This window comes from Caretta caretta, chromosome 20 (genome assembly GCF_965140235.1).
Source record: "Caretta caretta isolate rCarCar2 chromosome 20, rCarCar1.hap1, whole genome shotgun sequence".
NCBI lineage: Eukaryota > Metazoa > Chordata > Testudines > Cheloniidae > Caretta > Caretta caretta.
In genome coordinates this window covers 21,433,374-21,446,293 of record NC_134225.1, presented here as the reverse complement: position 1 = coordinate 21,446,293, position 12,920 = coordinate 21,433,374, and the positions used below count along the sequence as shown (strand labels likewise).

The window sequence follows — 12,920 nt, the reverse complement described above, 5'->3', positions numbered from 1 at the left end:
TCCACTTCCTCCCCGGAGCGCACCGTGTCCCCGCTCCTCCGTCCTGGAAAGTCCTAAGCGTCGCCAAACAGCTGTTTGGCAGCGGGAGGCGCTGTGGGATAGGTGGAGGAGAGGGGACGCAGCACGCTCCGGGACAGGGCGGAGGGTGAGGGGAGTTTGGCTGCTGGTGGAGTCAGCGCCTATGGCAGGCCGCAGGAAATAAATCCGCAGGCCGCATGTTTTTCAGACCCCGGCTCCAGGGGATGCCTCCTGAGAGCCAGTGTGGGGCTCTCCCATTGGTGGGCACCGTGGCCTGGAGTGAATCTCCCAGGGAGCTGAGGCTGGCCCCTTTGTGTGGGGATGGGGGCCAGCTGTGCTTTACGCTGTCACCAGGACCCTTGAGGGCTGGGGCGAGGTTTACACCACCCCACCCCTCCATCCACATGCCTGCTGAATCTGAAGCCTTAGCCCTTCTCTGTGAAACGGTGCGAGTGCTTCCTAATAACTACTTTCCAGGCTCAAACCCCCAGCCTTTCGCTGCTAGCCTCGGAAGCCAACTACAGCCTGCAGCATCCTGCTGGTTTGAAGTGAAAGTGTGTATTGATCTAGGTCTGGTGAAAAGGTGCCAACAGAACAAACCTCTGAGACTTAAGTCCTCTGTCCACAGAGCAGATGCAACGTGGCCAGGAGCCAGCTTAAGCTTCCCCCTTATGCCATCCTCCCAGTGGGCGAGGACCCCACCCAGCAGAGAGCAATCTCTATGGCCGAGTCAACACTTGGCCTCTGTACTGTCAACAAGTCAGTTAGTGCCAGTCATGGTGAATTATTTTTACAATGGGGACCCTCGGAAACTGGACTGAGACCCACAAAATATCAGTTCGATGGTAAGTACTTTCAGCCCCTATGAACCGGTGACAGAGATGAAAGGCACCATCCTACATGCGCACAGATTATTTTTTTAAACCAAAGCTCCTACAGCAACAACCCATTTATTTTGATAGCCGAGTGTTACAACACACTGCTTGTACAAACAGATGGTTCTAGCGTGTGAATCCTTCCTCTCTGCCGACAGCGTCTCTCTGGGATTTGCAAGGAGTTGTGCAATGAGCTGTAATCTCTTCACCAAGGCGGGGACATGGGTTGGGGATTCTGGAGATAGGACATCACCACCGCAGAGATAGACAACCTGAATCCAGAGGAAGAAAAATCAATCATTTTAAAAACCAACCAACCATGAGGTTTTTTTATTATTTCAATATCCACCGTCATGTCTGGGTCTTGTACAGCATTAGCATGTTGGTGAACAATTCCCAGGGATTCCAAAGTACTTGCTTTCTCACCCATGCATACGAGGATTGCTCACCCACCCGGAAATGGAGCCACCTCTACAGTGGAAGGGAGCAGCTGCTTAATGTCAAACACTGTACAGTAACTCCCCACTTAACGTCCTCTCGCTTAACGTTGTTTCAACCTTACGTCCCTGCTCAATTACAGAACATGCTCCATTTAAAGTTGTGCATTGCTTCGCTATAACGTCATTTGGCTACCTGCTTTGTCCACAGCTGGCAGCTCCCCATCAGCTCCTCTACGCCCCGCCCCCCAGAGCGCCTCCCGCCCACTGGCAGACCCTGTGTATCAGCACCTTTCCCCTCCTCCCCCAGCTTCCTGCCCACGGCAATCAGCTGGCTTGCAGCATTCAGGAGGCAGGGGAGGGAGGGGGAGCCTGTGCGCCAAGTCCTCGCTCCTCCCTCACGAGCAGGAAGCAGGGGAGGGAGGGAGGAGGAGGGAGGACGTGGCATGCGGAGTAAAGGGGGAGGAGGGGGGGAAGAAGAGGTGAGTTAAGGGTGGGGACTTGGGGGAAGGGGTGGAGTGGGTGGGCCGAGGGTTGAGCCCCCCACCCCTGGTTCTTGCAGAGTAGAGGAAGCTGCCACTGCTGGTGCACAACAAGCTTCTCCTAGCCTACAGCACCTTCAGCCTCCTTGCCTGCCTCATTGTCTACAGTGCCAGTGGGCTGTCCCTGTGTGGGGTAAAGTGAGGGCACCTCCCAACTATAGTACTGTACTGTACAGCAAAAAAAAAAATTTCCCTGGAACCTAACCCCCCATTTACATTCATTCTTCTGGGGAAATTGGATTCGCTTAACATTCGCTTCACTTAATGTCACATTTTTCAGGAACATAACTACAACATTAAGTGTGGAGTTACTGTACCAGTTTTTGACGAGATTTTTCATCCAACTGGAACTGCAGCGTAGGTATTTAAGGAAACAGACTGTAGATTCCAGAGTTGGGAATTGGTCAGGACATGGGTTCACAGCTCAGCTTTTAGGAAAAGATGCCATGGAATTTAATACCCAAGAACAAATGAGACCTTGGTTTTGGATCTCATTCAAATGATGGCACCTCCAACAGACCAGCCCTCTATCACCAAAGCACCATGCTGGGGCGCTGGTTCATTGCTGACTAGGATGAAGAGTGCTCCGTACTAATCACCAACACCATTTTATCCCCATTTTACAGATGGAGAAACCACGGCAGCAGGAAAGTGTCAAAGTGTAAAATCATGCAGTATTAGTGGCAGAGTTGGGTACAGAACCCAGAAGTTCTGGCTTCTACTCCTCTGCTCTAACCACAACACGGACAGGCAGGCACATTTGGATGTATGTCTTCCATTCACATGGTGAGTCAATGAGACAGTAAAAGGAAGACAATGACTCACATGAAGCTGCTCATCATCTGTTTGGTGTCCTCTGAGCTTCTGGAGTTGGCAAAGCTAATGAAGGAGCAATAGACAGCAATCCAAGCACACCACTTCAGCTAGAAACACAGAGGAACTAATGTGAGAGCCTCAAAGTGGGCACTTATGGGATCTCTCAGGATCTTCAATATCTAATAATACTGGGCAAGTCCCAGAGCTCTTTAAAACATTCATTAAACAAAGATCACAACCCCTGCTCCCTTGTGAAGTTAGTTAGTTTCAGTACCATTTCACTGACTCGCACAAAGGCACACAGCGAGTCAGTAGCAGAGCTAGGAAGAGGAACCCAAAGTCCTGGCTCCCAGTCCCCTAATTTAACCAATAGGACACACTCCCTCCTCCAGCCAGGAAGAGACCACAAGAGCCTTGACTCCCAGTTCCCTTTTCTACCCACTAAACACTCAGCCCGGAACAGAAGTTGACTCTTTCTCTTCCAATTCTATTTCAGTGCAATGGCTTAGACCACTCTAGGTCTCCCCCTCATCCATCCCCCAAATCATTTAACATAGGGAGGCTCTGGAATCCCTGTCACTGGAGGTTTTTAAGAGCAGGTTAGGCAAACATTTGTCAGGGACGGTCTTGGCATACTTAATCCTGCCTCAGTGGGCTGGGGGGACATGCACAAAGCGGGAGGGTCTTGGAGCCCAGGCTCCCACCTGAGCGGGAACGTCTGCACTCCTATTCTTAGCTCTGCGGCTGAGCCAACTGATCTGGTTCTGAGACTCGGTGCCGTGGGATTTTCTTTGCAATTCAGATAGACACTAGGTGATCTCCTGAGGTCCCTCCTTGCCCAGCATTTCTAGGATTCTGTGAAAGAGCAGCCAGTTGGTGAAGGGAACAGGCACGGTGAGGCTATGGAGTGCTACAACGCCCAGCTGCCCAGATGTCCTTTATAATAAAGAGCAGGCATCTCATGTTTGCGTCACCCTAGAAGGCATCTTATCTATGCAAGAGCTAATGTTCATGCCTTTCCTGCGCACCTTAAGCATTAAGCCGCACATGCTGAAAATCATCCCCAGCAGGTTCATGTAATCTGGAGTGGGATCTTCCAGCGTGGGGTTGTTCTCTGTAGACGGAGGCTTGTACCTACAAAGCAAGCGTGAAATGGCATGTTAGGAGAGAGAGGAGGGAGTGTTAACTCACGCTTGGAAACTATTCGCTCTCTTCTCCATAGGTAGCGTGAAGATAAACAGGGATCTGCAGGGGTGTGGAATGGGATAAGGGGCCTTTCATCTCCAAGTCACTGGTATCAGGCCAGCCCTAGCTCAAGCAGACTGGGTGGCTCAGGGTGGGGATAAGGAATCAGACACGGGGGCTTTCTCATCTAGAGCAGTGGTTCATATCCACCCCCAGACCTGAGCAGCTTAGTACACCAGGGAATGAGATGTGGAGCCTTTCACCTCCATTAACCAGGTTTAATGCAGGTAGAGAGGGACCTAAAGTCAGTCCCAACTGAGGTCAGTTCATGGGAAATGAGGTGGCAGGTTTCCGGTTGGTTGTGATTGGTGAAGGGGGTGGTGGTGTCTTGGGAACAAGAATAACCTGGGGTGAGAGATGCCAGTATCTCCACTTCCCTGCTCTCTGCCATAACCCTCTGACAACTGGCCAGATTCCTGCCACCCACCCCTCGGGGTCCTGCTGGGCAACCCCACCGGACACAGGCCCCGCGGCGATCACCCGCCCCTCAGGGTCCCGCTGGCCAACCCCACCGGACACAGGCCCCACGGCGATCACCCGCCCCTCAGGGTCCCGCTGGCCAACCCCACCGGACACAGGCCCCACGGCGATCACCCGCCCCTCAGGGTCCCGCTGGCCAACCCCACCGGACACAGACCCCGCGGCGATCACCCCTTCCCATTTAAAAGGAGAATTTGCCCTGCCCCAAGGCTTTGGCTGTCAAGGGGCTGCCATGTGGAGCTCGCTGGCCGCTCGTCCCTCGGGGGCACGCTCCAGCCTTCCCTATGGGGCAGCGCCGTGGCCTCACGACGGGGCCCCAGGGCTGCCAGGCTCAGGGGTTCTCACACCTCTGTCCTGGTGATCCCCTGTCACGGAGCAAGCCTCGGAGTGCGACCCCCGCGCTGGAAACACCGTGTATCTGTTGAACCCCGTTATAAATGCTGGAGGCCCAGCGGGGGGGGGGGCTGACAGCTCGCGACCCCCCGTGTAATAACCCCCCGTTTGAGACCCCCTGACCCGCACCCCCCGGCCCGGCCCGCCCCGCTCACCTCAGCACCTTGTTGGGCCGCCGGGGGTCGCTCATGCTGTTGCCGGACATTTGCTCCCGGGGGGGCGCGGATCGGTGTAACACCCCGCGGCCCGCAGCAATGGTTCCGGGACACCCCCCGCCCCCCGCGCCTGGCCGGGGCGAGCCTGTCCCCGAGCCTGGCCCCACGGCGGGCGGGGGACGAGGCGGGGCCGACAACGAGCCCTGCACCCCGCGGCGGGTCCCGCTCCGAGCAGGTGGGGCCAAGCGGGGCGGAACCAAGGGAGCCGGAACCTGCGGGGCCAGGGGACGGGAATGGGAGGCGGACACAGAGGCCCCTCTCCCCGGTGCTGCGTGGGGGAGAGGAAGCAAAGGGGGGGCCTGGGGCTGGGGGGTGAGTGAGACTGATGGGCTGGGGAGGGCTCTGGGGGCTCGGGACCGTATAGGGGGATGATTGAGCCTTAATAGGCTGGGGAGGCTACGGGGGTTGGAAGGAGACTAAGGAACTGGGGGCTGTAGGGGGCTCTATAGGCGCAAGGCTGGGGAGGCCACGGGGGTCTCTGCAAGAGCTGGGTTGAAGGGCGCTGCACACAGCTCTGTAGGGGATGGCTCCAAATGTCTGCAGCTCCATAAGGCTCCCTGGGTCTTAATAGGATGACCTCTGTGTCCCCGACCGCACATGGAACCCAGCCACGGCCTAGATCTAGCGGGGGTTGGATTTTCCCTTTCCCTGCCTCCTGTGGCAGCAACAGGCACCAAATCACTTTCCTGTTGTTTCCTTAGCCAGGGCGGCACCAACCGCTTCCCCGAGCTTGTGAGCGAGTGTCTCCGGCCCCCAGGGAGACATCCGTAAAGCTGGAGTGTGGTGAGAGATTTGTAACCTGCCCCAGCTGACCCCTATTGTATCTTGTCCCCCCACCCCCATGCTTACAGAGTCCAGATCTCCCAGATTTAGCCACCATAGGTACTTGGTACATAGCCGCTTGGGTCCTATCATGGCGTTTCCTGAACCGAAGCCCAAGAAGCCAGAGCTGCCAAAGAAGCTGGTGCAGAATCTGGAGTGCAAACAGGGAGCGGTCAGGGCAGTGAGGTTTAATGGTGAGTGTGTCCTCACGGGCCCTGTGAAGTGAGTCAGTGGGGTCTAGTGGGTTGAAATGAGGGCTAGCACTCCTGGATTCTGTTCTCAGCTCTGGGAGGGGAGTGAGGTCTAGTGGTTAGAGCAGCAAAGTCAGACCCGTGCGGGGCATTTAGAGCCCTGTTGATGCCAGCAGATGTCAAAGAGTTCAGACTGTTAATGTGTTGCTTATTGTTGTGTCCTGGTGGGAATGAGGATGTGTCTTAGTGGAGATCTGCCCTTAGTTTCTTCCATCATTTTGGGGGTTGGCTTGGAGGGGGCAGCTGGGAGAGCATGCATGGGACTAGCAGGGAGCCATGCAGAGCAAGAGGACAGCAGGGAGAAAAGCACCGCTGTGGGTGGAAATGCTGGATGTGGGGTTAGTGCCCCTGTGGGTTACGCTGTCCCTTTGCATCATTCTCCATCCTGTCTCCTGCAGTGGACGGAAATTACTGTCTCACCTGCGGAAGCGACAAGTCCCTGAAGCTGTGGAACCCCCACAAGGGGACCCTCCTGAAGACCTACAGCGGCCATGGCTACGAAGTGTTGGACGCGGCTGGGTAAGGGCAGGGGACGGACTCTACTTCTCTCGTAACCCAAGGCACTTCAGGATCAAAACCACTGTAGAGTGTTTGGCACGCAAGTGGTTAAAGCAGGTGGGGAAGGGTATTGGCGGAGTGAGGACTCTGGGGTTCTATCCCCAGCTTTGGGAGGGAGTGGTTTTTAGTGGGTTGCGTAGGAGGGACACTGCTGGGAGTCAGGACTCCTGGGTTTTATTATGTCACTAATATGCTGTGTGGAATGTGTCGTCCCCCCCCCCAATGTGCCTCAGTTTCCCCCATCCGTAAAACGGGGACAGCTACGCTGACATGCCAAAGGGATGCAAAGCCTCATAGATGCACATCTGTAACCTCCCCCTGAGGGGTCGGATCCCAAGATAACACCTAACCTTGTCTCTCTGCTTCCCCCACAGTTCTTTCGATAACAGCCAGCTCTGCTCCTGCGGGGCCGACAAAACGGTCGTCCTGTGGGACGTAGCCAGTGGGCAGGTGATCCGCAAGTTCAGAGGTCACGCAGGGGTGAGGCCCATTTGGTTACTGCAGTGCTGCCCGGGTTGGGGGGTGCTGCAGGCTGATGTCAGCTGGCCTGTACATGTGGGGAATGACTTGGTTGGGTGTGGGGAGGCGCCAGGGGAGGCCCAGCTACTCTGTCCCTACAGGTGTAGCTGGCTGCCCCATTGCTTATTACATCAGGCCAGGGAGGCTCCCTTGCTCTCAGCCAGTGGGTGTGACAGATGGCGACCGTAACCCTTTGTGCGTGCTACCAGGGTGGGGACTGAATCGAGGTGGTGCTGCCTAGGGAGCGCATAGACAGGTGCAGCAACTAAGTGTGGGCAAGGGGGGAGGGTTTTAGCATGGTGAAGCAGCTCAGGGTTACATTGAGTTGCTTGTAGGGAGCGTTGGGAGGGGAGATGTGGGGCCTGTGGGGAAGCTGCAGTCAGGTTCAGGAGGGGCTGAGGGGATCAGTGTGGCTTGGGGGAGATGCTAAGGAGCTGGGGTGATTGCTCGGCGGATGGCCCAGCGACTGCAGGGAGAGCACTCGAGGGCCACGCACCGTGTGCTGAACTTGGCCCCGGTTGTCCTTCCTGACCTGTCTCTCCATCCACAGAAGGTGAACTGCGTGCAGTTCAACGAGGAGGCCACCGTGATCCTGTCGGGTAAGCAGACCGGCTCCGAATCCCCAGCTGACTCATTGCGAGTCCTTCAGGAACTCCGTGGACTGGCAGGGCTAGATCCGGCCAGGCTGTTACTCCGAATCTGCTCTGTGCTCTCTCCTAGGCTCAATTGATTCCAGCGTCCGCTGCTGGGACTGCCGCTCACGCAGACCCGACCCAATCCAGATCCTGGACGAAGCCAAGGACGGGGTGTCCAGCCTGAAAGTGTCGGATTACGAGATCCTCTCTGGGTGAGGGGAGCTGCGTCAGGGAGGGGGCCGTAGACCCAAGTGTGAGTTAGAAGAGCCAGAGCCCCCAGGACCCAGACCAAACAACCTTCATCAGGGTAGGGAGAGGCAGGTAACCTCCCCCACCAGGGATGTGCCGTCTCACGTTTGACCCTTGTGGGTTGCCATATTCGGGAATGGAGCTGATTCAGGGGCTTGACTCCCCCCTTCTCCAGCTATATTCCCAGGAGCTGCCCTGGGAGCGCCCCAGCTGGGCCTGGCCAGTGTGTGTGTTGGAGGACTGGGCATCCCATCCTCTGTACTTGCCCTGTAACCCCTTCCCCGTTGTCTCCCCAGCTCCGTGGATGGCCGCGTCCGGCGCTACGACCTGCGCGCAGGGGAGCTGTACTCGGATTACGTTGGAAGTGAGAGAAAACAGCTACCGCCAGGAGCCCTAGCCACGGAGCCAAGGCCAGAAGGGGGCGTGACTGCCTCCATAGCACAGGCCAGAGAACGTCCCTGGGTTCAGTCCTGCTTGTAGGAGACAGCCCACCAGGACTTAAAGTTGCCAGGGACAGAGAATCCCCCAAAAGCGCCGCATGCAGTCTGGGCAGGAATGTCCCAGTGGGATTAAGATCCCTCCCACTGCTGACTAAGGAGGACTTGTGGCACCTTAGAGACTAGCCAATTTATTTGAGCATAAGCTTCCGTGAGCTACAGCTCACTTCATCGGATCACTCTCCTTACAATGACAGGTTTCAGAGGAACAGCCGTGTTAGTCTGTATTCGCAAAAAGAAAAGGAGTACTTGTGGCACCTTAGAGACTAACCAATTTATTTGAGCATGAGCTTTCGTGAGCTACAGCTCACTTCATCTGATGAAGTGAGCTGTAGCTCACGAAAGCTCATGCTCAAATAAATTGGTTAGTCTCTAAGGTGCCACAAGTACTCCTTTTCTCCTTACAATGTGTATGATAATCAAGTTGGGCCATTTCCAGCACAAATCCAGGTTTCTGCTCCCCTCCTCCCCCCACACACACAAACCGACTCTCCTGTTGGTAATAGCTTTGGAAATGGCCCAACTTGATTATCATACACATTGTAAGGAGAGTGATCACTTTAGATAAGCTATTACCAGCAGGAGAGTGGGGTGGGGTGGGGGGAGGTATTTTTTCATGCTTTGTGTGTATAAAAAGATCTTCTACACTTTCCACAGTATGCATCGATGAAGTGAGCTGTAGCTCACGAAAGCTTATGCTCAAATAAATTGGTTAGTCTCTAAGGTGCCACAAGTACTCCTTTTCTTTTTGCGAATACAGACTAACACGGCTGTTACTCTGAAACCTGCCACTGCTGACTGACACCAAGTGCCATGGGGGAGGGGAGGTGGGCTTGGCTTGGCTGATTAAGGGTTAGGGAATGGCCTCTAGGGGGCGCCAGTTCCAATGTTGCTCCAATGTGGGCACTAGACTGTCAGGGAATGTGACACAGGGACCTTCCCCTCTAGGGGCGCTGGTTCCGATCCAGCCCTAGGGCAGGCTGGGTGGAGGTTGGGGGAAATGGGACGCTGGCTCTGATGCGGCCCCTGGGCAGGGGGTGGCTGGCTTGAGAGGTAGGCGAATGAGTCACTGGCTCTGATCCAGACCTAGGGCAGGGGGCTGGCTGGCTCAGCTTTTACCCAGCACCCCCCTCTGCGCCAACTCCCGGTTTCCATCACCTCCAGCAACTGCTGCTTTGTCCTTGCAGGTCCTGTCACCAGCGTGTGTTTCAGCAAGGACGGGCAGTGCATGCTGGCTGCCAGCCTGGACTCCACCCTGCGCCTGCTGGACAAGGACACTGGGGAGCTGCTGGGAGAGTACGTGACCCCCTCGCCTTCTGGCCGGGAGCAGTTGGATGCGCATCTTAGGGCACACTTCCCCTCCCCAGGCGCAGAGCTGGGGCTTAACACAGGGGCTCAGCCAGTCCTAGGACCCCTGTTGCACAAGAGTCTCACGCTTGCTCTCTCTGGGGCAACCACTATCTGAGTCTGGGGTCTTAGACTCCCTCCCCCCCGCTGCAGCCTCCCAGCCAAACCCCTCAGGCCCAGCTCCTCAAAGGTGTTTAAACACCTGCCTCACTGAAATCCAGGGCCCCAGGAGGGGCCGCTCACCGCACTAGGGCCCTGTACACAAGGAAAGGTGGCTTCAGGCCAGCCTGGGGCACGGCCCGTGGTGTAATCCAGCTGGGGTACAGCAGGAGGGGTTCCCCGTTCTCCCCCATGCAGACCCTGTCTGGTGTGTTCCGCTCTAGATACACCGGCCACAAGAACACGGCCTACAAGCTGGATTGCTGCCTGAGCGAGAAGGACACACACGTAGCCAGCTGCTCGGAGGATGGGAAGGTGTATTTCTGGGACCTGGTTGAGGTGAGGGGGGGCTGCACAGGGCAAGTCTAGCTTGCAGTGGGTAGAGGCCCCACTCCTTGCCCTTGGCATCGGGCCCCTCCTTTCCTAGCCACTCTCACTGGGGGGCTTTCTATCCCCCGCAGGGCTCCCTGATGCTGAGCCTGCCTGTCGGCAGAGGTGTGGTCCAGTCCCTGTCCTTCCATCCCAGCAAGCCCGGCCTGCTCACCGCCACCGAGGGGCATGTGCAGTTCTGGAGAGAGGAGTCCCACATGGCAGAGGAGCAGCCGCCAGGCTGTTGAGCTGGAGCATTGGGTGTCCCGCCGTCCAATCACACACGGACTCAGCTTTGGGGCAGCTGCTTTATTGAGCCATGTCTCCGAGTCGGGGCGGCCGGGACTCTACAGACTCTGTGGGGGAGCAGCAGCAGCGAGCCCCAGAGCAGCGCATGCAGGAGTGGGGTGAGCCTGCCTTCTTGCCCTACGCAGCAGCTCAGACCCCAGCCATGCAGGAGTCGTGGGCCTGCCCAGCACCGATCTACCAACCAGTGACCCTACAGTCCCCATCTAACCGCCTGGCCCCCCACTATCACCCCACACTCCAGGGGGCGGCTGGACACAGCCCCAGGTGGCTCAGAGGGCCTGGGAGACTTCAGAAGATACTAGGGGCTAACATTAATGGGGAGGCACCCCCACCCCCCCAAGGGCTCTGACCATCCTCCGTCTGGGACTTTGTTTTTTTAAAACTTCCTCAAAATCCATCCCCCAGGGCCTGGGCCCGGCTACTGCTGCCAGGCGTCCTTTCCATCGGTCAAGTACCCCGCAGTGACACCCCCCCCGCCCCCACTGCTTCAGCCTCAGCTGCCCCGGTCCGTTCCAGGGAGGGCACGACCAGCGCCCCCCGAGGAAACCGACAGCTGGGCACCAGGTCCAGACAGGAGCTAAACTCCGGTTTCCCTGCTGCACAGACGCTGCTCTTGAAGAGCAGCGGCCAGTAAATCGCTCCTGGGCAGGGGCGGGCAGGTGCCGGAGCTGAGCCCTGCCGGGCGGTTCTCTCTCCGCTGCAGAAGGGGGTGTTCCGAGCGCAGGTTAGAATAACAGGCACCCGGCCTCTCCCCACGGGGGCACAGCTCACATCCCCCCCAGGCTGCCCTTGCGACTGTGCTCAGTTAACCTGCACTGAGTCGCGGGGCGCGGAACACGCAGCAGGGCAGGTTTAACGCAGCCCAGCCGCTGATGTATGAGGGGAGCCGGGGGTGAGCTGCTAACCTCCGTTGAAAGCTGGCCAGCCAGATCTTCGCTGCTGGTTTCAGCTGAGGTTAACACCCGGGGTAGGGCATATGTTCTGACCAGGTGGGATGGGAACACAGGGGTTCTTTCCCAAAAGCCGAATAATAAAATCGTGTTTGTTAAAACTTGCCATGCATCAGCGGGCCCGGGCCCAGGCCTGGCCATGCTGCCCCCAGCTACCCAAAGCGTCCAAATCCAACTGGAAGGAAGAACAGGTCCCAGCACGAGTCCATGGGGCCCAAGGTGGATGTGGGTACGGCGGTCCGCAGGTGCCAGGTTCTGCCAACGCCCCAATGCACTGAGCATCACAGCCCCTGAGGGCGGGCAAGGCCACCCCCATTCTACGGGGGGGGGGGGTCGGTCAGGGGTCACCCAACGAGTCAGCGGCAGAGCTGGGACTCAAACCCAGGAGTCCTGATGCTCAGGCATGCCCCAGCCCTTGTGAATTTGGAAGCAGGGTGTTAAAGAGAGGGATGGGGATAAAGCCAGACCCTCCCCCACTTCCCTGGGATCCCAGGGCAAGCCCAGCACAGCCACGGGGCAGAGGCAGGGGGAGGTGCAGTGTCTGGTGATGGGCAGGGGTATGAACCTATTTGCTCCTGGGGCCTAGGACTCCCCTCCCCCTCCGGACTCCCCACGCTGCATCCCAGGCCGGGGCTCTGCTGGGCCAGGGGTCTCAGTCATGCTGCTTCTCGGAGCCGAAGGTGCTGGCTTTCTGGGCGAAGGTCTCGGCCACCAGCAGCGGGAAAACCAGGGAGGCGTCGGCATAAACCTGCCACCAGGAGAGCGAGCGGGGATGTGAGTGCAGGCACCCAGATCCTATACCCCCGCCATGCCCCCATCCCCCAATCCCTCCAGCTCCCCATCCCCCAACACGGCCCACACCCCCACCCTCCAGCTTTCCATGCCCACCTTCACTGGCTTGGCGTCTATGCGGATCTTCCCCCAGGACACCGCCTCGTCTGGCCGCGCCCCCGAGTCGGAGCCGTCGAACTCCTGTGCTGTGTTAACGTAGACGGCGTAGTCGGCTCCGTTTCTCTGCAAGGCGGAGAGCGAGGGAGTGTGACACCAAGGCGGGTTTCTCCCAGCCCGCTCCCCCAAGCATGACGGGGAGGGAATGTGCCGTTTGAGGTTATAAATTTAATCCCCAAATAAAATGTTGGACCTAAAGCTACAGCACCGCTCTTAGATACACCTAAGTTAAGAACACATGAGCCTGACGGGGGGAGCAGGCGCGGCGGCCAGGCAGGTGGGCCCA

At 57.5% G+C, this 12,920-nt stretch overlaps 3 protein-coding genes across 5 annotated transcripts in view; 1 reads left to right on the top strand and 2 right to left on the bottom strand.

Annotated features, from left to right (window-relative positions):
* Nucleotides 1–949: 949 nt before the first annotated feature.
* LOC125627778 (PAT complex subunit Asterix) lies at nucleotides 950–5,083 on the bottom strand. Its single transcript, XM_048832281.2, has 4 exons — nucleotides 4,962–5,083; nucleotides 3,717–3,822; nucleotides 2,698–2,795; nucleotides 950–1,165 (listed from the first exon to the last, which is right to left on the bottom strand). The coding sequence occupies exons 1-4, from the start codon at nucleotides 5,009–5,011 to the stop codon at nucleotides 1,099–1,101; spliced, it is 321 nt and encodes a 106-aa protein (XP_048688238.1). The 5' UTR covers nucleotides 5,012–5,083; the 3' UTR covers nucleotides 950–1,098.
* Nucleotides 5,082–12,832, top strand: LOC125627777 (WD repeat domain-containing protein 83). Of its 2 annotated transcripts, none has more exons than XM_048832278.2 (10): nucleotides 5,082–5,196; nucleotides 5,873–6,037; nucleotides 6,493–6,613; nucleotides 7,027–7,132; nucleotides 7,722–7,770; nucleotides 7,892–8,018; nucleotides 8,352–8,419; nucleotides 9,740–9,848; nucleotides 10,283–10,397; nucleotides 10,520–12,832. In XM_048832278.2, the coding sequence occupies exons 2-10, from the start codon at nucleotides 5,935–5,937 to the stop codon at nucleotides 10,673–10,675; spliced, it is 954 nt and encodes a 317-aa protein (XP_048688235.2). In that variant the 5' UTR covers nucleotides 5,082–5,196; nucleotides 5,873–5,934; the 3' UTR covers nucleotides 10,676–12,832. The 2 variants fall into 2 exon arrangements, with proteins under 2 accessions (XP_048688235.2, XP_048688236.2); XM_048832279.2 differs by lacking the exon at nucleotides 5,082–5,196 and adding an exon at nucleotides 5,251–5,333.
* The window catches only part of DHPS (deoxyhypusine synthase), a 28,997-nt gene continuing 26,798 nt past the window's right edge, over nucleotides 10,722–12,920 (bottom strand). For both annotated transcript variants that reach the window (XM_075121415.1, XM_048832276.2), the window contains 2 exons: nucleotides 12,575–12,700; nucleotides 10,722–12,434 (listed from right to left, as the gene is read on the bottom strand). In XM_075121415.1, the coding sequence (XP_074977516.1) occupies nucleotides 12,339–12,434; nucleotides 12,575–12,700 (222 nt within the window). In that variant the 3' untranslated portion in view covers nucleotides 10,722–12,338. The remainder of the gene's footprint in view (nucleotides 12,435–12,574; nucleotides 12,701–12,920) is intronic.

Excerpts from the sequence above, each read along its gene's own strand:
- LOC125627777 (XM_048832279.2), top strand. The coding sequence starts at position 5,255 with ATGGGAGGCGGACACAGAGGCCCCTCTCCCCGGTGCTGCGTGGGGGAG. Across the intron at positions 9,849-10,282 it reads ACTGGGGAGCTGCTGGGAGA|ATACACCGGCCACAAGAACA; the intron begins GTACGTGACCCC and ends GTTCCGCTCTAG. Across the intron at positions 10,398-10,519 it reads ATTTCTGGGACCTGGTTGAG|GGCTCCCTGATGCTGAGCCT; the intron begins GTGAGGGGGGGC and ends TATCCCCCGCAG.
- LOC125627778 (XM_048832281.2), bottom strand. The coding sequence starts at position 5,011 with ATGTCCGGCAACAGCATGAGCGACCCCCGGCGGCCCAACAAGGTGCTG. Across the intron at positions 2,796-3,716 it reads TGTGCGGCTTAATGCTTAAG|CTGAAGTGGTGTGCTTGGAT; the intron begins GTGCGCAGGAAA and ends CTGTGTTTCTAG. Across the intron at positions 1,166-2,697 it reads CAGATGATGAGCAGCTTCAT|GTTGTCTATCTCTGCGGTGG; the intron begins GTGAGTCATTGT and ends CTCTGGATTCAG.